This window comes from Mauremys mutica, chromosome 5 (assembly GCF_020497125.1).
Source record: "Mauremys mutica isolate MM-2020 ecotype Southern chromosome 5, ASM2049712v1, whole genome shotgun sequence".
Lineage (NCBI taxonomy): Eukaryota > Metazoa > Chordata > Testudines > Geoemydidae > Mauremys > Mauremys mutica.
In genome coordinates, this window is record NC_059076.1 from 88,376,660 (window position 1) to 88,403,726 (window position 27,067).

General features: G+C 40.3%; 1 protein-coding gene across 2 annotated transcripts in view; it reads right to left on the reverse strand.

Moving 5' to 3' along the window:
* The window catches only part of MICU3 (mitochondrial calcium uptake family member 3), a 109,353-nt gene that overhangs the window by 49,502 nt on the left and 32,784 nt on the right, over nucleotides 1–27,067 (reverse strand). For both annotated transcript variants that reach the window (XM_045018660.1, XM_045018661.1), the window contains exons 4-8: nucleotides 22,466–22,544; nucleotides 14,125–14,172; nucleotides 8,488–8,570; nucleotides 2,973–3,044; nucleotides 313–351 (exon numbers count right to left, since the gene is read on the reverse strand). In XM_045018660.1, coding sequence (XP_044874595.1) covers nucleotides 313–351; nucleotides 2,973–3,044; nucleotides 8,488–8,570; nucleotides 14,125–14,172; nucleotides 22,466–22,544 — 321 coding nt within the window. The remainder of the gene's footprint in view (nucleotides 1–312; nucleotides 352–2,972; nucleotides 3,045–8,487; nucleotides 8,571–14,124; nucleotides 14,173–22,465; nucleotides 22,545–27,067) is intronic.

A 27,067-nucleotide genomic window follows, 5' to 3' on the forward strand; every position in this document is an offset into this window, starting at 1 on the left:
GGGGGACTTTATATCATGGGTTCACCACCCCACCCAGAGTAGGTCTACAACTCCCTAATACAGACCAGCTCTTTTTCTCCTTTTTACCTATCCAGAGGCATCCATTTCTCCTCTGGATGGGCCAGCCTGTCACTCTATGCCTGTAGCAAGCATCTGCAGCCTTCTATGGCTCTGAAGACAGAGTATACTTTTGACTGAATAAGACCTTATACTAGTAAAATTCATTTACTTGATAAAGAGCCAATTGTTATAACAAATGATTCCATCTCATGGGTGAAAACTATATACACAGAAAATATTTAGAGTACATACACTGTTAGTAGAAGTATGATATCCATAGAGTTGAAGGCGCTGACATACAGCAAAAATGGTGAAGTGAAGTACCACATTTCAGAATGAAACCAAAAAGAAAGAGAAAGAAGACAACACAATAGGTTAGGACAGGCAAGTCTTTATCTTACATGTTACTAGAAATGTTTTTTTAAATGGCAGAAAGCAAATGGTTTTCTTTTTTTACATCTTGTTTTTAAGACTCTTAAAACAGAAAAATGTATAGAGCTGAGTACATTACAACCATGATAAATTTAAGTTACAAGAAATTTGATATTCTATCCCCCTATTTTGTCTCTGTAATATTCTCAAAAGTTTTCCTTCTAGGATGAAGTTTCTTTTGCTTAGACTTGACCTAAAGATGTCAATAAAATTAACTGAGCAATTAAAAATGTTTGCCAATGTGAAAAAAGTTGTGTCCCTTAGGGTTAACAAATATTCTTTTCTGTGCTTGGGTTATTCAAAAATGTGGTAGCTCCTAAAGTTCAAGTTTCTTGTGGTTTGGGGGTCAACCTCTGGGAAGGGAGCACACAGACAGCCCCAGATAAATATGCTTTTATGTTATGCTTTTAAAATTCAAATAAATAAATAAAAGGATTTTGCTGTACACAAAACAGTTGTTGAGCTGAGGGCTAGAATCTATATCCCCAAGTGGCCAGGTAGCCATAATGGTAGCCATAGGGATAAGAAGCAGATATATCCAAGTGGTACCTACAATGTGGGGGTTTGGCCCAATCCATTTGCACAATGCATGAATCCACCCATTTTCCGAAGCAGGATTGGTAGAGACCTACCACTGAGATTACAGGGACGTAAGCCCCTGCTGCTGCCCCACCTAATGCAGACAAACCACAACTTTTACACTACTCCTTGGCCTTTCACATACATAAAAGTAAACCCCAAGATTTGACCTGTAGTCTTCAGTAAGAACAAGTTCATTTGAAATGTTTCAAGACATATGTTTCACAAATAGTTATCAACAATTGAAAAAAATGTAGTGGTCATGCACAGTATTTAATTTTTGTGGCATTTTTAACTCACACAGATGGAAGATTTTCAGCCATACATATAAATGTTTAACTGGTGATCTCTCTGGTGAACCATATTCAGTGATCTTTCAATAAACCTTGTTCAGAAGAACAATGAAAATAAGGTGCTTCCATACAAAGATTTCAGTCTGAGTACAAAATCTTAGTTTGCTTATATTTTAATTTATGAATCATATCTCTTCAAATGTGTCAAAGGATTTGGGCTGAAATTAAGTATGAAAATAGTAAGTCCATATGAACATTTCTGAGAAAATTATGAGGGAGAGAGAACAGAAGATCAGCATGAGGGAGTGTTTCAACTTACATTTAAGATGGTCGTGAGGTAATTCACTCTCATTATGGTAGAAGACTACATTAGAAAGTCTACTAGACTTCTTAGATTCAGAGTAAATTATTGATTTAAAAAATAAAATAAAATACTACTGTAATTGTATTTTAAAATAACACCTATGTATATTTTTCCTCTTTTGGGATCTTACACCATTTATTTTTTCAGGAACTTTGTAGTTCGCTTTTAGGTTCAAAATGATCCTATTTATTCCTGGGGGAATTCTGCACCACTGCACATGTGCAGAATTCATTCCCACACATAACTTTTTTTTCACTTTAGAAAATATAGCCTGCTGGAGAGGTGCTGCAGTTACGCCTTTACCCAACAGGGGCTCAGGGGCTGCTGTGGCACCAGAACAGAGAGCAGCCACTCCTGGGCAGGAACAGCCCCAGCTGTGGATAGGGAAGGGATGAGGCTGTGTTCCTCACAGCACCCTGCCTGTGAGGCCGGGTCAGGAGGCACGGGATATGGGGGGAATGGGCAGTGTAGGTCACATCGAGCTGCTGGGGTGTGTGTGTCACAGACTGGGATTCAGAAGGGCTAGTGGGGAGCATACAGGGGTGGGAGCTGAATGGGAGTGAGGGTGCAGGGACACATGGGGACAAGAGGGTGCAGGGACACATGGGGTTGGGGGGGAGATGGGATGGCTGAGTGGGGGTGGAGGCACACATGGGGACAGAGACAGATGTGCCTGACTGAATGAGAGAGGCTAGGGGTCAACCAGGCTCTGCATGGGGGAGGCTCAATGACAATTCCCTTCCCCCAAAAACCCCAAATATATTTCTCTCACCCACAGTCGGGCTCTTTCCCAGCAATTAATATGCCTACTAAAGAATCTATTTGTCAAAAATCATTTCCTGAATCTTCTTTTTTCCTATATTGTTACAGACATACTTGCCCACATGTATTTTGAAATAAATTACTAAACTAATTATTTTGACAAATAAAATATGCAGAATTTTAAAATATTGTGCATAGATTTTTTTTTAATTTTTGGTGCAGAATTTTTATTTTTTTGGTGCAGAATTCCCCCAGGAGTACCTATTATTCTCCCTTCAATAAACAGGCTTAGAATCAAATTGACCCTTTATATTGTTAGGAGTTATGTGATTCAGTATGGTACCTGGAGTTGCTCAGAAATCTTAAAAGTGATTAGTAACATTAAATAAATATTCTTCTTAATTAATAAATATAACCACACTTTTGAGCTACATAAAAAAATCCAAGAACCACAAACCTACAACTAGTCTAATTTTACTTACCAACATTGTACGTTTCTCTTCATCTCCTTTTCTTTCTCTCTTCTCATTTTTCTTTCTAAATATCTCTTGAAGCTGCAAAACAAGCCATTTTTATCTTCTGATTCAGGAACAGAGCTACTATGTACATAACAAACAGTGCAGAATTGCCCGTGTGTGTCAATATGTCTACATACACAGAGCTGTATACATACATACACATGCTGTAAAAAGTTTAGCTATTAAATATAGTTTTAACAGAATTATCATTTTATATGACCAGGGATAGATAAATGTTCCAAAACTGTACTACCTTATACTCAGACTCTCACCTTCTAATCTCCAGCTCTCCTGACCCCCTTCTCCTCCATATCAAAAGGCAAAAATAACTGTTTGTTTTTAAATAAAATACCAAGTAAACAGCACCCGTAGGGAACACATATTTTAGAGCAAGGGCTCAGGGTCCTCAGAATTTTACATCATTATCATTGTTTTAGTATTTGAAACTGGACGAGACAAAATTCTGGAGAATACACTGTTGGGAATAATGCTTCAATCCCAAAGTGATGGACCAGATGACCTAATGGGTTTTTTCCTATCTACAATTTCTATAATTCTATGAAAAGTCACATCTGTGTCTCTTACTCCTACCCATGAAATAATTACTTCTGGTAAAGAGAGCAGAACTCGTGGCTCATGACCAGGAGTTATCTGGTCATTCTATTTGGTCTATTCTATGGACAAGCTATCAGTGTTGCAATGCTACTGTGCCGCAAGACGAAGGAGCAGGAGTGAAGCTCTCAATCTCAACCAGCAGTGGCCAAAGTAGCAGCACAAATCCCTCAATCTTTTGAACAACAGAAAAAGAATCACCTCTATACTATTCTCTGTTTTGATAGCCTGCAAAACAAGCATCTGAGATAAAAAAAATCAGATCTGGATACTTTGTGTAATAGCACAATTAATCTTAAGGACAATGTTTCTATGGTCACAGGGTACAATAAATTAATTACATTAATTTCATCACCTGAATGTGTAAATCAAGAAAATAGATCACTTATCATCAACTACTTAGCAGTGATAGTTCCTGAAGAGTGAAACAGTATGAATTTTCCATTTAAATCTGTATTAACTTTCAACTTCCATCACAATATAAAGCCAAAAATCATAGTAAAAGAAGAATCAAATCTGCTTATATCAAACCTCTTAAAAAGGATAGCATAATACCCATGCATAGTTATCTAAATCTTTATAAAGTCCATTTATATATTATGTCAATCATATATTAGATATAGTCAACTGCAAAACATAGATTAATGCAATATTACGTTTCAGAATTTATAGGCTAAACAGCCAAGAAATGCAAACGTGTTCCTATAGCAACGTTAACTAGTCTATGTTGCACATTTAAGATATATAGTATTTTGGTTTATTATTTACACTGATGAAATATATACCGTCATTTATAGAAAACTATATATACAAATTAGACAAATTAATGTTGCTGTGAAAACCTTAATTTATTTATACAAAACATGGGAAATAATTTTCCTGAGAATTTGAGATTTCAAAACATTTTCTTATTCCAAACTCAGATGAAAAGTCAAAATTTCAGTTTTAGCAAACTGATAACATGTCTTTATTATAACACAATCTGTCTAACAAGTAACTCATTTGGTTATATGATGGTTGAAATACCACATAGTTGGCACTCATATACTATACACTGCATAATTAAAGTAATTATACAGTTAAACTGACTTATATAAAGTGTAATAAACCTTACTATTAGTGTGATATCATGGTTTTCAGCACTTTTTAAACAGTTTATAGTATATCATATACAGGGCCCAATTACGCCCAAGATTTGCATTGCGTCTCTCAAAAGTTTGTAATATTTTATGCCCTATAGGTGCTATTGATATGGTGGCTGTTATGTTTCCCCGTACACAAAGCACAATACACCTTTTAAATCTAGATAATTTATTTTTTCAGATTAAGGAAAACACCAGAGCCAGATTTGTATATGCAGTCCAGATTCTACTCATTGCTTGAGTAGCAGAAAAGAGCCACATCCTGACTGCAAGTGGCTAATTGAGAATTCCTCCACGGGAGGGAAAGACAGAGGTCTCACCCAGTACAATACTGATGGAGTGACTACTGAACTCTAACTTCTCCCCATCATCAACTTCTTCACAGGGACTATGTCAGAACATTGCTACACTTTGCCAATTCTCAGCTGGGCTATGCATGCATAAGGTTCATAGCCAGTTTACCTCAGTTAAAGCCTAAAGCTGGAGCAACTATGGCTTGAGAATCAGAGAGCTAAAACTGACTCCCTGATGGCCTGCTTGTCACAGGAGAAGAGGTGCAGATCTTGGCACTGAAAAGAATCTAGCCCATAAAGTCCCATAAGAAGGAAACAGAGACAAAGGCCAAAAGTGGGAGAACTTAGCACATTACACAATGTGTTAGCATTCTACTGTTCAAAGACATATCAGAAGTCAATTTATTAAATACAATTTATTCCAAACTCTTGATAGAATAAACAGCACTTTTGAGTCTTGGAAAATGATTCTTCAACAGGGGAACTCTCTGTTTGCAAGAGACAACAGCAACTTAATTCCTTTATTTACAGTAGTACCTCGAAGATACGGACACCAGAGTTATAGGCTGACTGGTCAACTGGACACCATGTGAAACCAGAAGTAACAAATCAGGCAGAAGCAGAGATAAAAAAAAATAAAAAAAAAGCAAATACTGTACTGTGCCTGTATTGCATCTTAAAGGTAGAAACATCTGAGCTGCCTGTCCCCAACCCCATGTGCAGGGCAACCATTTACAGCAAGATGCTGGGGCTGCCAGCCCACAGCAGCCGGATCCAGCAGAGCAGGAACAGGGCTGGGGTCTGTGCTGCTTTCACCCCCGCCCCGCCCGGAGGGATGCGCTGTTTTTACTCACCCTCCCCCAGCTGGCGGGAACTGGCTGTTTTTACTCCCCCCTCCACCAACAGGACACACACACACACACACACACACCTGCTGCTGCTGCTGCTGCTTGGCCTTGAGAGTCAGCCGCTGGATCTGCAGCCCAAGCTGCCCTTTGTTCAGTTACAAACACTTCAGTTACAGACAACCTCAATTCCAGAGGTGTTCATAACTCTGAGGTTCTATTGTAGTATAACAGTGAAGGTGCACCAAAAATCAATATTTTACATATGCCTACCAATGTGCTTCACAGATAACATATTGTTTCAGCCCATATATCCATTCACACTTTGGTTTAGCTAAGACTAGCACAAATTATACCAGTTATTATGGTGGAGGTTTTGCCTGCTAGAAATTACACGGAGCCAGTGAAGGCCCTCATCCTGTAATACACTATGCACAGGCACTGCACATGGGAACAGTGATAAACCCAGGATAGAATCAGGGACTAAGCCTGTCAGCCATTTAGTCGTAAAGTAAAAAAGCATTTCAGAGAAAATATATTAAAACAATTTAAAAAAAACCTATGTGCATGCTAATAAGCTTAACAGGGATGACCCCTGATTGGCGTCAGTCCTTCCAACCCTTCCCCAAGGATTGGGGCCCTTCTCTTGGACAGAAGGCCCTGTCTGTTTTCCGGAACATAATGAAGCCCCTGAGTCAGCTTAAACTCAGTTTAATTACCTAAAGTCCTTCCTTTGTCTTTGGCCTCTGGAGAACCCAGTGGAACTAGCAGGGATGGCGAGTTATATGAGCCCATGGTGCCCATGCTCTAGCAAATTCGGGGCCCAGGGGCCCCGCTCCACCAATGTATGGGGCCGGGTCTCTCCTCAGCCCCTACCTGCCGCCCTCACGTGCCTCCCCAAGGGTATCCCAGCCCCCACATGCTGCCCCCGCACGTCTCCCCAGGTCCCATAGCATCCCTGCTTCAAGCGGGTGGCTGCCCCCTGCAGCTCTGCGCTGCGCTCCGCAATGCCAGGTCCTGGCATCAACTGCCGCCGCAGGGTCCTAGTGACCCGCAGCCACTAGTGCCAGTGCAGGCTGACCCAGGCTGACCCTGCCCTTCGCTTTCCAGCAGGACCATCCACCAGCACAGGGGGCCCCCCCTGCCCGCAGTCACTGCTCCTGCCCCATGCTGGGCAAGGAGCAGCCCAATCCCCCACCCCCAGTGAGGCTACAATGAGGGACAGCAGCAGAGGAGGAGGCACACACGTGATGGCAGCCCCCCCCCCCTGCACCCACCACAGAGGAGCTGAAGGGGATTCCTGGACCTGAGAGGGGCCCTAAGAGCAGTGACAGTGGTGTTGGGTGAGTGTACTGTCAGGAATGGAGAGGGAGCTCCCGCCCCAGAGCTCGCTGCTGCCGGTGGGGAAAGGAATCCTCGTCTCTGGCCCCAGCCGAGGGCAGCCTGCCTGCACGCCAAACTCATCCCTGGCTCAGCCCCACCCCACCCCAGAGCCCGCACCCCCTGCACCCCGACCCTCTACCCCAGCCCTGAGCCCTCTCCTGCACCAGGAACCCCTCATCCCCGGCCCCACCCCGCAGCCCTCACCCCAGCACCCCTGTTGGGGGGTGGGACTTGGACCCGTTTTGGGAACCACCAATAATTATACAAACCTGCCGCCCCTGTGAACTAGTATAGCTGAGCCTCCCCAGGACGTGGTCCCTCTCTGGATGTGTTACATCCTGAGTGAGTACTCAATCACACTCCACTGTTCTTAGTTCCTGGAGGGCTGTGGTTACTCTCCCCCATGGAGTTACATACAATCCCTGGCCCACAATGATACATAAACTTAATACAGTAAGAGCTCCCAATGATATTGCAGGAAATTGTCATATTTGTCACAACACCTAATCCAAAAGCTCTAGGTGCCCTGCCATTATTTAAAAGTACAAATTATTCAGACCCCAGTCAGCCTTGCCACCAACATCATCCAGGTGTAATAAAATCACTAAAGGCCCAATTCAGCAAATCACCTCAGCATGTGCTTCACTGTAAGTCTTCACCTGAAATCAATATTATTTAAACACACTGTAGTGCTTTGATGAAATCGGACCTTAATGATACGGTGGGGCTAAACAGCGCAACAATATCTCAGTTCTACCTCAGAGCCTTTCCAAATGGATTGGTCTTGCAGCATGTCATGACAGTCAACCGATTCAGGTTATTTTGGATCAAGTGGGGAAATAAACGACAAAGTCAAGGGGCCACCTGGAGAACATCCTGCCACAAGCTCCCTCATTGTTATACCAAAGCGTGTCTAGCTCCAGTAACTGCCGATCACAGCTGTGGCAATATTAGCCCAAAAGGAATTTTATTAGAGAAATTTATTAACAACAACAAAAGGAGTAGAAGGGAAATGACAATTCAACTTCAAAGCACAGCATGCAGTACATCTATGCACCATTATAACTAGTTGACATTTACAGTTATTTACCATTTTATGCAATCTCTCATTGTCATCAAGAATTTAAACATAAAAATAGAATGATAGCAAGATTATGTCAAAATACTCAGAAACTGATCAAAGGGCAATATCTAATATACATACCACTAAGAACTCCTTTTTGTCGACCATCTCATTGCCATCAGTATCAAACATGTTGAAAGCTATTTTAAAACCTGCATGAGGCTCTGCCAGAAAAAGAATACGACTGTCAATTATTTGCAAAAAGTGATGATAAAAGTTTAACCTTTATGAATATAAACCGAATATTTTAGACCAGACCCTTAATCAGTATATTTGTACATATAAACAGTATATAACTGACTTACAGCAGCTAGGGATCTCACCTTATACATTTGTGTCACTTTCAACATTTCAGAAACTTAATGCACACCTCAAAGCTCATAGATTTAAAAAAAAAAGAAAGAAAGAAAAGAAAAAGGGTAAAACATCTTGGAGCAGTGGCTGGTTTGGTATTGAGGAGGGAGAACCAATCACACATGGCTATTCCCTGTTGTCACCTCCTGGGGGTAGGGCCAATGTTCCTCCCAGAGTCATTGTGGAAATTGAGGCAAAACCCATTATTTGTGAGGAGGGGGGGAAGAGGGGTGCTGGGGTGGTGGTGGCGGTGGTTATGTGCTTACAGTATTAGGAGATTTAAAAATATATATATTTTTACAATACTGCTTAATTGAAGTGAGGATCAGCTGTGGCACTGAAGTCCAAATAGTGATTCCAAAAAGATATATATCTGATTCCCCATTTCTGATCTGAAAATTATGTTGATTGGAATGTCAGATAAATAGAGACTACCATGTTGCTGGCACAATGCAACACAATGCACCTTAATTCAGAGCCAGCTTTACTCAGCAAAAATGCACACAGTCAATCCATTTGTACAACTTTTGCTTGTAAAGGCATGACCCACTAAAATTAGTTAATAAGCCCCCGCAAACTTATAAGGTTTTTGCAATGATGAAATATCATCCAAATTTTAATTTATAATCTTGTTACCATTCAATTTTATAAAAACTGACTTCTACTATCCAGGAACAAGAACTTGCTAAGGACAATAAGAGAAACAACAGACTGTCCAAGGTGAAATCCTGAACAGCGTTAGGTGAGAAGTGACAGTCTTAAAGACAACCTTATCTTTGTGGAAGAGAGTAAACAGGCTATCTTTTAAAATACCCTACAAATCACTCATTGCTGTCTTTAAAAGCTTTGGAAACAGCCAGAAGAAATGACATCTTAAAAGAATACAGATAAAGACTAGTCAAGACTAAACAAGAGAATTCAAAAGCCAGGCTATATTAGAAGCTTATGTAATAAACCTTTTAAAAATCTAGCAATATCAAAGTAAGCAAACAATTTAGTATCTTGTGAATTATAGCAAAAAAACCTCAAACAAACGGGGCAAGAAATGAAATTTAAGATATCACTCACAGAAGAGATTTAACAAGGAAATGTATTTAGAGGACACAAGGAAAAGGGAAATAGGGACAAGGCAAGTAACAGAATCTCAAGACCAGGAGTAACCAAGAGCTGTAAAGCCTTCTTCTGTTTAGCACTGTATTACTTATGTTAGGCTAATAAAAGGTGACACACATGCACTCTCCCCCATCCCACTGAGCTCTATTATATTTCAAAAGCCTGGCAATTAAATATAAGGGGACAGATTCACCGTATGTGTAACTCCATTGACTTTTATAAGAATTAATGTCTCACCTGAAGCCAGAGAGTATCAAATGACTTGGAAATAATAATAAGAGGCTAATAGAACATTTTGGTATACCAAAGTACCAGTAATTTATTAACCAGAGAGGCTCAGAGAATTACGAATACCATTTCCTTTCAACTTCTAAATGCCAAGGCAACACTAGAAAAAAAATGGAGACTAAGATGTTAAATGAATCCTTCAGAGAATCTTCCAATACGATTTTCCTTTTAAAATATCAAATGACATTTTTATTAAACTGACTGGCCAAAAGTTTGGTTGGGAAAAAAAATAGCTCTCTCACTGACTAAAGAGATGCTACTAAGTGCCCTTGGTAGGACTTAAAGCTACCAACTAAAACAATCCATACTCATGTTCCCTGATATTGGCAAGAGGAACAGCTGACAAGCCAATTTAAAGCCCAGTCCTATGGCCATACATTCCATCTCTATAAAAGGTATGCAATGATTGCATTTACTACACATGTACACTATTATTCTAGGAGGTCTCTTTAGTACTTGGAAGGAAGAGTTGAAAACCCAGTCATATTAGCCTGAACTCCAAAGTTTATTACATTATTCAGTTTAGTAATAATTTCTTGCCTTTACATGTGGCCCTATGCAATGATGGACTAAAGCCCTCTTCTAACTCTGCCATTACATAAAAATGGCACCAGCTCATAACCTCCGCTGTTTGGATTTTGAAAATACCAGTTTAACTTCTACCATTCAGACAATTGAACTATTTTATTCTTCAATCAAAAAATGGATAAGGCACCTCTCATTTCACTTCTTACCTATAATAAAGAATCTAATTTTTGGTTAGACACTAGTCCATTTTATGGATATTATCTGTAATGGAAAACAAATTCAGGGAAGCTCCTCAATCAAAATATTCTAGAGCAGGGTTAGTCAATAGAAGGACTGTGGGAAAAATCCAGATTGCTAGATGCTTTTGACCAGATCACAAAACTCTGGGGAGCCGTGAGCAGTTAGTGTGTGTGTGTGGGGGGGGGGAGGGGGGAATCTAGTGCAGGTAGAGAGAGGAGTGACTGGCTGTGTGCTGGTGGGTTCGGAGGAGCTGGCGCCAGGGGCTGACTTGTAACTGGGGGATGGGGCAAGTGCCCCCCTGCCCTCCCTAAATGAAGCCCCATCAGGTGCACTGGAGTTCAGAGCTTCAGCCCCTGCTGGGAAGTACTGGGGCTTCAGTCCCTGCTGGGCACACTAGGGTTCAGGTTTCAGTGCCCCCACAAATTACGAGTCAGCGCAAGGCACCTGTTGGGCTCCTGCTGTCAGCACTGGGTGCCTGCCAAGGCTCCATTTAGGGAGGTCTGTGATCAGAGAAAAAGGGTTCCTCAGCAAATAGTATCTTAGGTAGTCCATAGCCCACTTCACTCTTTCTCAGTGATGAATACACTTTCTTTCTGGAGAACAGCTTTCAGCTTATGTAGAAAATGGGGTTTTCTTCTCCCTTAACTTCTTATGAAAGAAGAGCCCCTAGCTCTACATCTGAGGTATCAGTTTCTCATATAAACCTCTTTGAAAAGTCTGGATTAAAAAGAACTGGGTTCTGACACATACAACCCTGTGTACATGATTTCATGCTTAAAGTCGAGAATTCTTGCATGAAATACCCAAATATATGAAGCACTGTTGTGGTTTTTGTGTTTGATTTTTAAATTCCAGAAGATGACAGTTTTAAAAGCCTACTATTTGAAGTTAACAAAACTTCTAAAACTAGTTTGTACATTTTTAATTTACAAATCTAAAATCTCAAACAAATGTGTTAGTTATGGAAAATCTATACTATATATAATTAACTCTAGTACAATCAAACAATTACACCTTCTACATTCTTCTATATTGTTTTTCCAGGTAGAAGACAAAACAAATATTTAATTTTGTTGGTATTTGTTGTTTACAAATAAATGTTTGGCTCAGTTTCAACAGATTTTCTAAAACTGTTTAAGCGGATATCATATATGGATTGAAAAATAATATTTACAATTTATGTATCTCTCTCCATCTTCAAAAGTCCTTTATAAATGTTAATAAATTTATCTAACAATTACGCAGCAATTTCAGAGGACTGAAATTATACACTACAAACTGATGTTCAATTAAACTGATGTTCAATTCATCTGATAATCCTTAATCTCTCATTTTCAGTAAAGGGTGCCTTATGTAATACAATACTTCAATTGAAATGTTACGAGATTACAGTGGGATAATACAGTGGCCAAGTTATATGGAAAAGATGCGTGAGATTTTTCCCCATATAATTTATATAATTTTTGGAATAAATTCAGAATCTTATATAATATACAAGAACATAAAAATGGCCATATTGAGACAGACCAAAGGTCCATCCAGCCTAGTATCCTGTCTACTGACAGTGGCCAATGCCAGGTGCCCCAGAGGGAGTGAACAGAACAGGTAATGATCAAGTGATCTCCCTCCTCCCAGCCATCACCACCCTCTGACAAACAGAGGCTAGGGACACCAGTCCTTACCCATCCTGGTTAATATCCTTAACCTCCATGAATTTATCTAGTTCTCTTTTAAATCCTGTTATAGTCCTAGCCTTCACAACCTCCTCAGGCAAGGAGTTCCACAGGTTGATTGTGCGCAGTGTGAAGAACTTCCTTTTATTTGTTTTAAACCTGCTGCCTATAAATTTCATTTTGTGGCCCCTAGTTCTTATAGTATGGGAACAAGTAAATAAGTTTTCCTTATTCACTTTCTCCACACCACTCATGATTTTATATACCTCTATCATATGCCCCCTTAGTCTCTTTTCCAAGCTGAAAAGTCCTAGCCTCTTTAATCTCTCCTTATATGGGACCCGTTCCAAACCCCTAATCATTTTAGTTGCCCTTCTCTGAACCTTTTCTAATGCCACTATATCTTTTTTGAGATGAGGAGACCACATCTGTACGCAGTATTCAAGATGTGGGCGTACCATGGATTTATATAAGGGCAATAATATATTCTCCGTCTTATTCTCTATCCCTTTTTGAATGATTCCTAACATCTTGTTTGCTTTTTTGACTGCCGCTGCATACTGCATGGACATCTTCAGAGAACTATCCACGATGACACCAAGATCTCTTTCTTGAATAGCTGTAGTTAAATTAGCCCCCATCATATTGTATGTATAGTTGGGGTTATTTTTTCCAATGTGCATTACTTTACATTTATCCAAATTAAAGTTCATTTGCCATTTTGTTGCCCAATCACTTAGTTTTGTGAGATCTTTTTGAAGTTCTTCATAGTCTGCTTCGGTCTTAACTATCTTGAGCAGTTTAGTATCATCTGCAATCTTTGCCACCTCACTGTTTACCCCCTTCTCCAGATCATTTACGAATAAGTTGAATAGGATTGGTGCTAGGACTGACCCTTGGGGAACACCACTAGTTACCCCTCTCCATTCTGAAAATTTACCATTTATTCCTACCCTTTTCCCCCTGTCTTTTAACCAGTTCTCAATCCATGAAAGGATCTTCCCTCTTATCCCATGACAACTTAATTTAGGTAAGAGCCTTTGGTGAAGGACCTTGTCAAAGGCTTTCTGTAAATCTAAGTACACTATATCCATGGATCCCCCTTGTCCACGTTTGCTGACCCCTTCAAAGAACTCTAATAGATTAGTAAGACATGATTTCCCTTTACAGAAACCATGTTGACTTCTGCCCAACAATTTATGTTCTTCTGTGTGTCTGACAATTTTATTCTTTACTATTGTTTCAACTAATCTGCCTGGTACTGACGTTAGACTTACCAGTCTGTAATTGCCAGGATCATCTCTAGAGCCCTTTTTAAATATTGGTGTTACATTAGCTATCTTCCAGTCATTGGGTACAGAAGCTGATTTAAAGGACAGGTTACAAACCATAGTTAATAGTTCCACAATTTCTTGGGTGAATGCCATCTGGTCCCAGTGACTTGTTATGGTTAAGTTTATCAATTAATTCCAAAACCTCCTCCAATTAAAAAATTGCAGTGAGTTTTTTTCAGAATACTTACTTGTTAAGATACAAAGAAGAAACAGATATTCGGTGTAGGAAATCAAACCTAGAGACAAAAAAAAGTGTCATGTCATATCAACTCTAATGAGCCTTCATTTGTCAAGCTTGAAAAATTAGACTTTTCTTTCTTTTTTTTTTATTAACACATATATACATTACAGCTGGGCAAAATTGTTCAGATGAAACTATTTTTTAGTCAGAAAGCAGATTTAGGTTGACATTTTGCAAATTCATGTAGATTCCAGCAAATTGTTTCAGTAAAAAAAAAAAAAACAGAAAAATTTCCCAAAAAGTCAAAATGAATCATTGCAACATTAACAAAATGAAATCTTTTTCAGGTAAGATTTCACACAGGGATCTAGGCATTATTCACAAAAAAGGGGGGCACTATCACCCCCCCCCTTATAACCTGTAGTGCAATGGTTAGGGTACTCATTTGGGAAGTGGAAGACCCAGGTTCAAATCTTCACTCCAGACCAGGGACTTGAACCCACGTCTCCACTCCTTCTAGGTAAGTACCATAACAACCAGGCTATTGGGTATTCGAAAGGGGGGGGGCTCTCTTACTCTGTCCCGTTGAAGCTGTTCCACTTTTTATAAAATACTTGAACAGTCATTGAGGGGGGAAGAGTGAAAATGAATGACTCTATAGCCTTGTACTCAGGACACTAACCTGGGAGAGAGAACATCTACATTCCAATTCCTGCTTCAATGAATATTTCTTTATACAAAATGGAACAGCTTCAAAAGGAGAGACTGAGAGAGCCCCACACTAGAATAGGCAGCCAATAGCCTGGTGGTCTAGGCCCTCTGCTCCAGACCTAGGCTGTCCACATTCCAGGTGATTGCTCTAACCCAGTGGTTCTTAACCTGGGGTGCACACACCCCTGGGGGTGCGAGATGCCCTTTCTGGGGGTGCAAGACATGCCAAAAAAATTTAGAATGTAAATCATCAAACACACAAATTAAGCACAAGCACAATTTTTGATAAGGGGTGCGAGAACATATTTTGAGAACCAAAGGGGTGCAGGCTGCAGTAAAGGTTAAGAACCACTGCCACTGGACTAATGGTTATAAATCACCTCCTCCTGTTTTCCAAACGTAGCCTTTCATGTTCTTTAACTTTTAGAACAAGTTAAAAAATATCCAAAAGGTTTTGTTCAATGTGAGATTAATTTCCGATATTTTGGAACTGTCAGAAAACTAAAATCTCTCTCTCACCAGCGGAGAGTGGTTTGTAGTCCAGGTAAGTTGCTCTACAAATACACTGCAGCCTTACTACTAAGACACTAGGTAAAACATAGTCTCATCTCTTGAAAGTAATGTGTATGATGCATTACACCAAGTTTTTCCAAAACTCCAACTATGACACATGGAAGTATCTTATGGTAGTATACAAAGGTTTCACATTACAATTAAAACTGTGTTCCCTCCTGATGTCAGCTGTTTAAATATGTTCAAGCTTGGGTCATAATTTTACTAAATCTTAGTACACATATCTTGTTAGGAATTTTGATTCTCACATTGCTTAACAATACACAGATTTTAGTATTTAGCTGCCTCTGTGATACATACATACACTCTAATGATGGTTTGAATTTTACATTCAGCTCTTATTAGATGAGCTTATAAATTTTAATTAAATACTGATTTTTAAGGCTTTGTTAAAAACTATAATGTCTGAACTATTTACTGATTTAGCTATATATGAAGCACCTATTCTAGGCCTCTCAATACTTTTGCGATATGTTAAAAATCCAATCACAAAAAATTCTGAACTAGCATCTGGTTCTTATTGCAGAAAATTAATCAGAGTTGAACTCAACATCCATATTATACGCCCATTATCACAAATTGCACTCCTCCTTCCCCAAAAGCCTAGGTAAATAGATAGTCTTGCAGCGTGCCCAGAAGGTCAGTGAATTAGGGGTATTCTGGACTCTTTTCAAAATGGGCTGCTTAAGGAACAATTATTGCCTTGAGGGTCTACTGGAAAGGCTTCAGCTCCATTAATCTTTAAGGACAGACCATCAAAACTGTTCCTAGTCCCCAACGTGATAGGAGGGGCACTATCTCAAAAACGCAGGAGTTATGAGTTACTCTATAATACTGGCCAAACTTCAAGGGCCAGATTTTTTCAAGTATTTAAGTGCTGCCTGAAGATGCAGCTGCCTAGTGGGATTTTCAAAAGTGCCTAGACACCTAACTCCCATTTATTTATATGCAAGTTAATCACCTGTGTGCTCCTGAAAATCCCATTAGTCTCCTATCTGCATCTTTAGGTGCCTACATACCTTTAAAAATCTAGCCCTAAATGATTAACTTCCAATCCCAAACCAAACACCTGACTAGCTGTGAGAGTTGAACCAGGAACCACCTGGAATTTTTTCATGGTCATCATAGTGGCTGTGAAATCCAAAGCTCATTCCAATAATTTGTCATCCATACACATGTTAAAATCACTAACTGCTATTAGCCTTGGTACCACCAAGGTGGGTCAGCAGCTCTCATGGACAATTTGCATCACATCCTGAACTTATTCCAACTCAAATGCATCCTGGGAATCGCACAAAATGAACATACTGTAATCAATCTAGCCTGTGTGCAGGAGACTTCCAGCTTTTCAGGCTGCATACAAAAATAATGCAGAGTAGATCTTCACTTGTTTTCTTTAGGCTAATACTGTACAGAATACCTAGCTTGACCCAACTGTATCCAAACTGGTAAAATGGTAACACCCAGCCAGGGTTTGCTAGTACATGCAAGCCTCGGGGACTCAAATCCTAATTAAAACTTTAGTCACTGATCTTGCACCTATCAGTATGAAGCTAAGACTGGAATTTTTGTCCTTAACTGTAGGCAAAACCAGTGAAACGGAGATTATGCATTTTGACTTCACAAGGTATTTTCCTGACTTGTCTCCTCCCATACACGAATATAGGAACGGAGGAATCCAAACACTCACAATTAATTCTCTGCATACAATACCACCATATTCCCTACACACATCAACATTTTTCAACACTTTTGGCCCCCTGCCGTAGTTAGTGAATGGTCATAGCTGCCACACCTCAATGCTAGACCAAGCATCTTCAATGCAGGCTACAAAGCCAATCTAAGAAGACTATTCACTCTCCCAAACACCTTTACCAATAACACCATAAAACTTCAACTTCATTACCTTCAGAATCACTCCCTAAATATTCTCCAATACAACGGATCACATAATAATCCTACACCCAGGCCATTTATCTTAAAAGGGCATTGCTTCCATGATGGATATGTCTCCTACCCTCAAAAAACAAGAAAAAATACCCAGATCATTTTGGTCCTCACCACTGAGACTGGAATGTGGGGATAATGTAAATGGAAGGCAGTTGATTAAGCTATCATTTAATCACACCAAACCACCTATTCACACCCCCAAATGAACCCTTAAACACCCGTAAATTTGCCAAATTTGAACCTCTTTCTTCTCCCACCCTAGCTGCACCCCTAATTTCAGAAAATAAAAAAAACAAACATATTTAATTATTCTCCCACTTCCCTAGTCTAAATGGAAATTCCTGCAGTAAACCTCCTGATGCCGCTGGTTGTTGTTGTGGTGCTGCTAAAGTAGGGAAGGCTTCTAAGCAGTTCTAATACTATCCATTTTCCTTATAAGTCAGTATCTCACTCCCCCTGTCCCCCCCAAAAAATTGTGGATTTGTAAACATAATTTAACTACTTCTGCTAGCACTTCAAATTTAAAAGCAGTTACTCTAATAATAAATACAACCATGTATTCTGCCTTGTGCATCTAGATTTCATACAGCACCTCAGAAACGGAGAATTACTGTTATGTGTCAAAGGTCAGTTCTAATTTTTCATTAGGTCTGTAACTACTTGGAAGGTCATCTACCTAGAGATCAAATGCAGCTGAGATATAGATAAAGGGATGTAAAACACCCTTGAGTAATCAGTCAAATGTAAAAAATTATTTTACAGATTGTTTTTCAGTGTTTGATACCACCGTCTTTGTTGTAAAACAAGGGAAGGAAGAGCAACTGTCAAGCAGTATGTCAGCAGACATGAAGGGAGCTATCTAGGAGGCCCTGAAAGCATTCTCTCCTTTTGTTTGTACTAGTATATTGCAACCTATGGACAGATAGTTCTGGTTGACTGCCCTGAGTGTTATGGGAGAAAGATTCTGGAATGACTATTGCTCAGAAAGAAGGGCTAACTCGAAGACCACATAGGAGGTGCAGAGGTCACTTGAGGTGAAAATAATTAAAATAAAAAGCCCTGGGCGCTATCCTTAGCTGGTGTAAATTGGTGTAGCTGAATTGACTTCTATGAAGCTCTGCCAAAATATACCAGCTGAGGACCTGTCCATCTACATACTTGATATCAAAATGCATATATTGTAGCAATAAAGCCTAATGGAGAGGCAGTGTGAACTAGGGGATTAAGACCGGATTGGGACTCTGGAGATCTCGATTCTATTCCTATCTCTGCCTTTGGCATGTCATCTCTCTGCCTCTCAGATTCCCCATTTATAAAATGGAGACAATGATACCTCTTTTGTAAAGTACTTTGAACCTACTAATTAAAAGCACTATTATTAGTCTACCACTTTGCTCCAATTTTACACCATAATTTTATTAATTTCAATTGACTCTCACTGGCAGAAAACTGGAGTAAAACATTGGTGAATTAGATGCAGAAATTTTAGAGACATTTGTATTACACAATTCACAAAACTTATTATTGGATACGCTTTTTAATGGAGAATATTGATATAATAGGTTCTAGGTTCTAAAATAGTTCAGTAAAGAATTCAAATAATGTAGAGACATAGTTGTTTTGTCTGTGTGGAATCTGGAGTTGAATCAATTGCTCCAAGAAATACCATTGTGGGTTGCAAACAGAAAAAAAAGTTACGGAAGCTTTCTTAGAAGAGTTATTTATATTGCATATGTGATTGCCTATTATATGGCAATGTTTACATTATTCAGAGCATATCTGGATCTTTTAAAAGTAGAGTCACATCAACAACTATTAATAGAACACATAATGTAATTCTCAATTGATATGAAGATTATTTTATCAAATATTGATAAGAAACAAGCACCTTATGCTTTCTCCCATGTTGCCCCATGCTTGGGAGGATCTGCCTGTAAATATCCACAAAGCTACTTCACCATACTCCTTCAAATCTCTTCTTTAAAATCTCCTTTGCTCTGATGACAATGCCTCAGCCACTAGTGTGCTGAGACCACTGTCTATCATGCCAAACGCAATAGAGCCCTTGGAGGGTCAGGTGGTCTACTGGGTAGCACACTCAGTATCGCCTCTCAGCAGGAAAGCCTTTCAGTCCAGTTCCTCACCCAAGGATGGATTTAGCTTCCCCTCAGGTTTGTAATGTCCTTGCCCTTTTCTTATCAGACGTGGAGTAAAAGTGGCATGTGGCTTATGCCCCCTCCTGCAGCAGGGGAAGTAGGCAGGGGAGCCTGTATTTGTTTCCCCCCCATTATTAATTAAAGTGTCATTTAGCATCCAATTTAGTCAGACTTTTAATTAAATAATTCCTTTATATTTTACTTCATACCTTTTCTAAACCGAAGGTACATTTGATGTAGCTATCCAGTTTTGCACCTTGTATCATATATGAGGAACATGCAAATAATTTAATATTGCTTTCATGTGAACTGCACAGGAACTTCTCAGCCTAACAAAGTAGTTGCATAGTAAGGTATCTTTTAATAAAGGATAGGTCTCCAAAAACAAAAATAAAAAAGTGTTGCTTGAATTCTGCAACAGCCCTGCATGAAGGAGATATACTTAAGAACTGAGGAGTAACACAGTTAAATAAATATTCGGTTTTAACAAATGTTATGTGAAGGGTGAGAAAGGCAATTCCTGTTGTTAAATATTTAAAATGTGAGCCCTAATTTTAATACTAGTTCTTACAGAATCTTTACTTATGTATGAATATTTTTCAATGGAACAAGGTGTATGTAATAAATAAATAATAGTTATACCTCATGTAGTGCTTTTCATCAATAGAGCTCAAAGCATCTTCCAAGATTGGATGTTTTACAGATGGAAAATCTGAAGCACGGTTACTTTGCAAAATGTCTCAACTGGAAATAGAACCCAGATCTCCTGAGTCCTAGCACATTGTTCTAAGCACATAACTTAACATCGCTGAACCAATGTTTATAAACATTCTAAAAACGAAATTTTTGTGTTTCATTTAGATGATCTAAAACTCATTTTTATGGAGCCAAATTCTTCATAGCAGAAAGCATACTATGGTCATTTCTCTTGCAAGCATAACATATTTATAAGGTGCACAAGAGCTATGCACAGGACAGGTTCCACTGCAACTTTATACATGCTAAGTGTACTTGCTACATACTCTCTAGTTTTGAAATATTCTAAAGTTCATACGAATGGACTTAGGTATAGTAACTTCCATTTAACGTCATCCCAGTTAACGTTGTTTCGTTGTTATGTTGCTGATCTATTAGAGAACATACTCATTTAAAGTTGTGCAATGTTTGCTTATAATGTTGTTTGGCCATGGGGGCTTGGTACCAGGGTGGGCCAGCAAGCCCCCTATCAGCTCCCCTCCACCCTCCTCAGCGCTTCCCGCCCACCGGCAGCCCCGTGGGTCAGCAACTCGACTCTCCCTCCCCGCGCCTCCCACCTGCAGCAATCAGCTGTTTCGAGTCATTCAGTAGGCTTGGGTGGGAGGGGCAAGGGCATGGCGGGGTGGGGCCTTGGGGGAAAGGGTGGAGTGGGGGCGGGCCTGGGGCAAAGCTGGGGGTTGAGCACCCTGTGGCACTTTGGAAAGAACAGCAAGAGGAGCAGCCGGACGATCCACCCTCTTTCACCCTCTCCACCACTGCAACCAAGCTTCACAATCATCATTGGTGAGTACAGTATTAAATTGTTTAAAATGTATACTGTATATGTCTTTTGTCTGGCAAAAAAAAAAAATTCCCCTGGAACCTAATCCCCCCATTTACATTAATTCTTATGGGGAAATTGGATTCGCTTAACATCATTTTGCTTAAAGTCGTATTTTTCAAGAACATAACTACAACGTTGAACAAGGAGTTACTGTATAATAAATCCTGAAGCTTTAAAAAAAGAAAAAGCCTTATTTCAGGGCTTCAGTGCCTCTCTTTGATTTAATGCTGACAATAGTGAGCAGCAAATGGTTTTCATGACCATGAAGTTGAGGCATCCTGCAACATTTTTAGTACCATTCCAAAGATGAGCTTAGTTTTGGGGGTTTCTTTATAGCTTTATTGTAAATGTTTAGTTCAGTTTGAAACCTAACAAAAACTGAACAGCAGTCATCCCAGTGTTGGTATCTGGCAACAGCACAGAAAAATACCTCCAGCCTCTATACTCAGAAAGGACTTAACTCTTCCACGGTCTCATTCTAACAAGAATCACCAGCTCAGGCAGACTAGTATTTCAAGATCACTTTATTCAACCTGCTGTAATAGATAATATTTTTGTTTGTACCATCTTGTAATAGTTGTTGCACTTAACTAGCTTAAGACCAGATTTAATTAAAAAACTCCATGAGTCTTCTGCTACTGTGAAAACAAACACAAGACTAAATAGATTAATTTGGATGGCTTTTACGAGTTTCCATAGTACAGAAACCAGCAGGTTTTTAGTGAATATGTATTTTTTAAAAAATATATCAGAGACCTGGAGTGAGATTATATCTTTTCCCAATAATTAACGTGAAGTTTAATGGTCAGAAGCTATGAAGATTTTCAAGAAGTCAAAACTTTGATCTGCAGAATTTTAGAAATTGCTAATGCATAAATCTGATTTTCTTGATTGAAAAGTTGATGTAATATATGGGATTTTAGAAGTTACCAATTAGTGTTGTGGAGAACATGAATAACTGTGAAGTTTTTCAAGGAAATCAATACACATTACTACTTTTGCATCTACCAAAACTGAAAGTCATTCTGTATCCTTTAAAGTATTTTATCTATGTCTCTTTTGTAGGTAATTCTCATTACAAGGACAAAATTAAACTTGAAACATTTAAATACCAACACAACACACTTCAAAAAACTGTTCCAGATTCAGATAGTACTACATATAGCGATCCTACGGCAGCTACAATCATGATCAAACAATGCAGATGTTGAAGGAAATTTTGCCAGTCTCTAAAATATAAAAGACAACTGTTTTCCCTCTTTCTGGAAAAAAAAATTAAGGGTTCAGCTTAAAAGTGCATATTTTAGCAACAATATTTCTACTATACAGAATCTAAAATAGAGGTAGTAAAGTCATTCACTAAAATAAATCTTCCTCACCTTTCTCTCTAAGATTACGGAAAAGTTTTGATGATCCTTTCCAAACTGGGGGTGTCTCTATAAGTATCTGATTCAATTCCTGAAAGAAAAAAAAAATAAAAAACACAAAGTAGTGATAAAGTCTTTATCAGATTAAATAGTGAAATCTAAGAAACCAAGACTAGAGACAAGGAATTTTACATAAACTTCCTGTTTAATTTAATTCCCAATGTATGGCAGCTGTGGGCGGAAAAATTTAAGCTTAGAAAAGCACACGGGCCCTGATCCAGCAAACACTTAAACACAGTGTAAGGTCTGCTCATGTCAGTAGTCCTGACACCAGGTTCATGAGCAAATCTGTATTCATAGTTAACAGTTTGTAGGACTGGGGTCTTATATGTAACTCAGTACACCTTATGCATGACGGAACTTTTCAATTTGTTACTACAACTCATTCACTAATGTATTTTTATTGGGGGACTGATCCATAGCCACTGAAGTCAATGGAAAGACTCCACTGACTTCAGTGGGCTTTGGTTCAGGCCCCAGATTTGGTTGCATTGCTTTTATGATGTCTAACTTCACTTACACCAAAACAAATTTCACACTAGAAACCTGATCATGGGCTTCTTCAGGCTTACGAGTCATTCAGCACCTTGCAGGGATACCAGGATACATTCTGCTCTCAGTTACACCAATGAAAAGTGCAAATCAAATGACAATAATTCCAATGAAGTCAATAGACATACAACAATTTAACACCAGTATCAATAAGAGCAGAATTTTGTCAGCTGAGCACCCTTAACTTCTGCTGAGTTTCACATGAGTTGAGAATGCTCAGTATTCTCAAGAGGCATTCCCACACCTTGCAGGAATGGGTCACATGAGTTTTACACATCCAGTCAGGGAGAAGAAACATATTATGGAACCTTCATATCCATAACATTTTGATTTTCAAATCATCACTACAAGCTTCTGGTAAATAATCTACAGAACAATAATTATTTGCAGAAATAATTTCAGATAAATAAATCTATTAAAATCATGATTTGTTCAAGGACAATGCACAAACAGAAAGTGCTACAATTTGTCAAATGGTTTTCTAAAAATTATTTACTTAGCTCTACTCCTGGTAATCTGGTTAATCACTATATTAACATAAATTGCAGATTTCTGATTTTGGATTATTAATAATTAACAACAAAAATTAAAATTTAAGTGAGAACAGATTTTACTGTAGTCTGACTACAGTAAACAAAAAAGTGTAGAATTTATATTATTTATTGAAGGCAATCCACTTGGAGAGATACATATGATAAGGTAACCAAACTAAAGTTCCTGTCTGGGAACACTGTACAAAAACAAAAGAGCTTGCTACTTTTAGATCTAGTGCCATTTCTTCCTAATAAAGTGCTCAGTCATGCAACTGGGTCTACATGGGTGCAGAAGTCTGCACAGTCCACTCTGAGTATCAGAGCATGAACCTCGTTTCAGATTAACCAGAAGCATAACAGAAGCCAAACAAACAAAAGGCAAATTGTTATATTTTGAGATATATAAAGTGTTGTTGTGCCTGTGTTAGTCGCAGGATATTGAAGAGACAAGGTGGGTGAGATAATGTCTTTTATTGGGCCAACTTCTGTTGGTGAAAGCGACAAGCTTTCTTTGGTTCAATAAAAGATATTACCATCCACCCTGTCTCTTGAGATTTATACAGTTAGGCCTTGGCTACATTGGCGCTTTACAGCGCTGCAAGTTTCTCGCTCAGGGGTGTGAAAAAAACACCCCCCTGAGTGCTGCAAGATACAGCGCTGTAAAGCGCCAGTGTAAACTGTGCTGTAAGCTAATCCCCACGGGGAGGTGGAGTACGTGCAGCGCTGGGAGACCTCTCTCCCAGCGCTGGCGCTGCGGCCACACTCACACTTCAAAGCGCTCCCGCAGCAGTACTTTGAAGTTTCGAGTGTAGCCAAGCCCTGAGTTACAATTGTCAGCATATATTTGAGGGATGTGATACATAGTTGGATTGAAAAATGATGTAGAGTTTAAGGCCAGAAGGGACTTCAAGATCATCTTGTCTGACATCCTGTATATCACAGGCCACCAATACATTAAACGCAACACCCAAAAGTAGACCAAAGTATTACAGCTTAGGAGACTAAACTATTATGTGACACAGGCAGAGAATAGCAGGGACTGAGGTGCACCAATTCTTAAGGCCCCTACAATGGTAGGGAAATGATTAAGTGTGATATACCCAGCAAGTGACTCTCACCTCAGACTGCAGAGCATGGTGAAAAAAACCATAGGCCACTGCCAATTTGACCTGGGAAAAAATTCCTTCCCAAAATCACATATGGCAATCAGTTGGATCCTGAGCATGTGAGCAAGAACCAGTAAGCTAAGCACCTGAGAGAGAAAATGCAGAGTTCCAACTCAAAGCACCACCCCATCCACTGTCATCTCCAGCTGTGGCCATCTCGATGCTTCAGAGGAAACAAGCAAAACAATTATATTGGGGGAGATCCCTTCCTGATCCCTGCAGGAGACTGGCAGAAGCCCTGAAGCATGAGATTTTAGGAATATAAGAAAAACCAGAAGGTACCCCCCAAGGATGCCAACCCCAGATCCTACAATCACAAGGAACCTCATCACACAATCTGACTTGTATACTTATCCAGCTCTCTCTTAAAACTAAGTAAGTTGTTTACTCCCACAGCTCCTACTGGGGAGGCTGTTCCAGAATCTCACTCATCTGATGGCTAGAAACCTTCTAATTTCCAGCCTGAATTTGTTCAGAGACAGTTTATACCAGGGGTCGGCAACCGGTGGCTCGCGGCTCGCCAGGGTAAGCACCCTGGCGGGCCGGCCCGGTTTGTTTATATGCCGCATCGGCAAGTTCGGCCGATCGCGGCTCCCACTGGCCGCGGTTCACGGTCCCAGGCCAATGCGGGAGGCAGGAAGCCGCGGCCAGAACATCCCTCAGCTTGGGAGACTCATGGGGATGGAGGTAGGGACAAGCTCCTTGCAACCAGTTTGAGAAGTAGGGAATAAGTATATTTTGCTTCCTCAAAGACATCAACCTGTTGGAGGAGATGGGGCACAAGTACCCATTACACTTAAAGAACAGTGTATCTAGCCTCCATAAACTTCCACACAGCCATGGGGCAGGGAAGCAGAAGGAGTAGATTACAATGTAACCAGTTTTGCAATCAGATTAAGGAACTCCTTAGGACATTCCTCCTCATGGTTTTGTGACAGTCATTAAGAGGGTGTAGAAGGAAAAGAGTCATTTGTTCCCCAAACTCTCTTGCCTGGCTAGGTGAAGTCAGAACACAGGTGCTTGTTCTCTTGACCCCACATGGATCTTTTTCAGCTAAAGGTAATAACTGGAGACATACCAATCTCCTAGAACTGGAAGGGACCTTGAAAGGTCATTGAGTCCAGCCCCCTGCCTTCACTAGCAGGACCAATTTTTGCCCCAGATCCCTAAGTGGCCTCCTCAAGGATTGCACTCACAACCCTGGGTTTAGCAGGCCAATGCTCAAACCACTGAGCTATCCCTTCCTCTCCAATTCCCTGCCTGCACTGAATGTATATTTGCTTCAGCAGCAAATACTGCATCCTGAGAGGAGGTGGTAAAACAACCAAAAAGCCAGAGTCCAGCCCTGCTTTAAAGCAAGTAAACTTTCAACTACAAATTGGTCACCTGATCTGAACAAATGCACTTGGGCCACATCATACTGTTTCTATTCTTGATTAATCTTCTCACAGTTGAGACACTCTTGAAGACTGAATAAAATCAAAGCACCTTACTCAATTACCCAATTAGTTTTGAATTCTGAGTAAGATGCTCTAGAATGAAATGACTAATATGAGAACTAGAAAAGGCTAGTTATTTCAAATGATTAGACAATTCAATGTGGCGTGTCTAAAAGTTATCTGAACCAATGAAAGCCTGATTTTTGTAATTACAAAATTAAAAACAAATGGCAGTGGGGGAAGAGACTAAGCATGCCAGCCTCTCATCCCCACCTTGCCTCCTATCTCCTGCGCAGCTAGAAAGCTGTGGAAGGGGTACCCTCCCCTCTCATCAATACAGAGCAGGTAGCCCCCAGGCTCCTCCCACAGGCAGATTTAGCCAGGGGTGAGCTGGAGCCGGTTCGCTCCGGTTCGCACGAACCCGTTGTTAAATTTAGAAGCGGTTTTAGAACCGCTTGTTAACTAGCTTCCCTGCGAGGGAAGCTTTGATGGGCTCTGCCTGGGAAGCCTGTAATTCCTCCTCCCGGCCGCCGGGGGGCGCTACACTGTGCTGCGAGAGCCATGTGAGCTGCCTCCTGGCCCTGTTGCTGCTCCTGCTCTTTGGACCTCTGGCCTGGGGCTCCTGCTGCTGCCTGGTGAGTCCCCGGCTGCCTCCTGCTGCTCCCAGCCCCCCCTGCCCCCGTGTGAGTGTCTGCGCCCCTCCCCCACCTTCCCTGCCCCCAGTCACCCCCAGCCCCTGCCCACAGCCGCCCTCTGCCCGCAGCCAGCCCCTGCCCCCAGCCACCCCCTGCCCGCAGCCACCCCCAGCCGCCCCCTGCCCACAGCCAGCCCCTGCCCACAGCCAGCCCCTGCCCCCAGCCACCC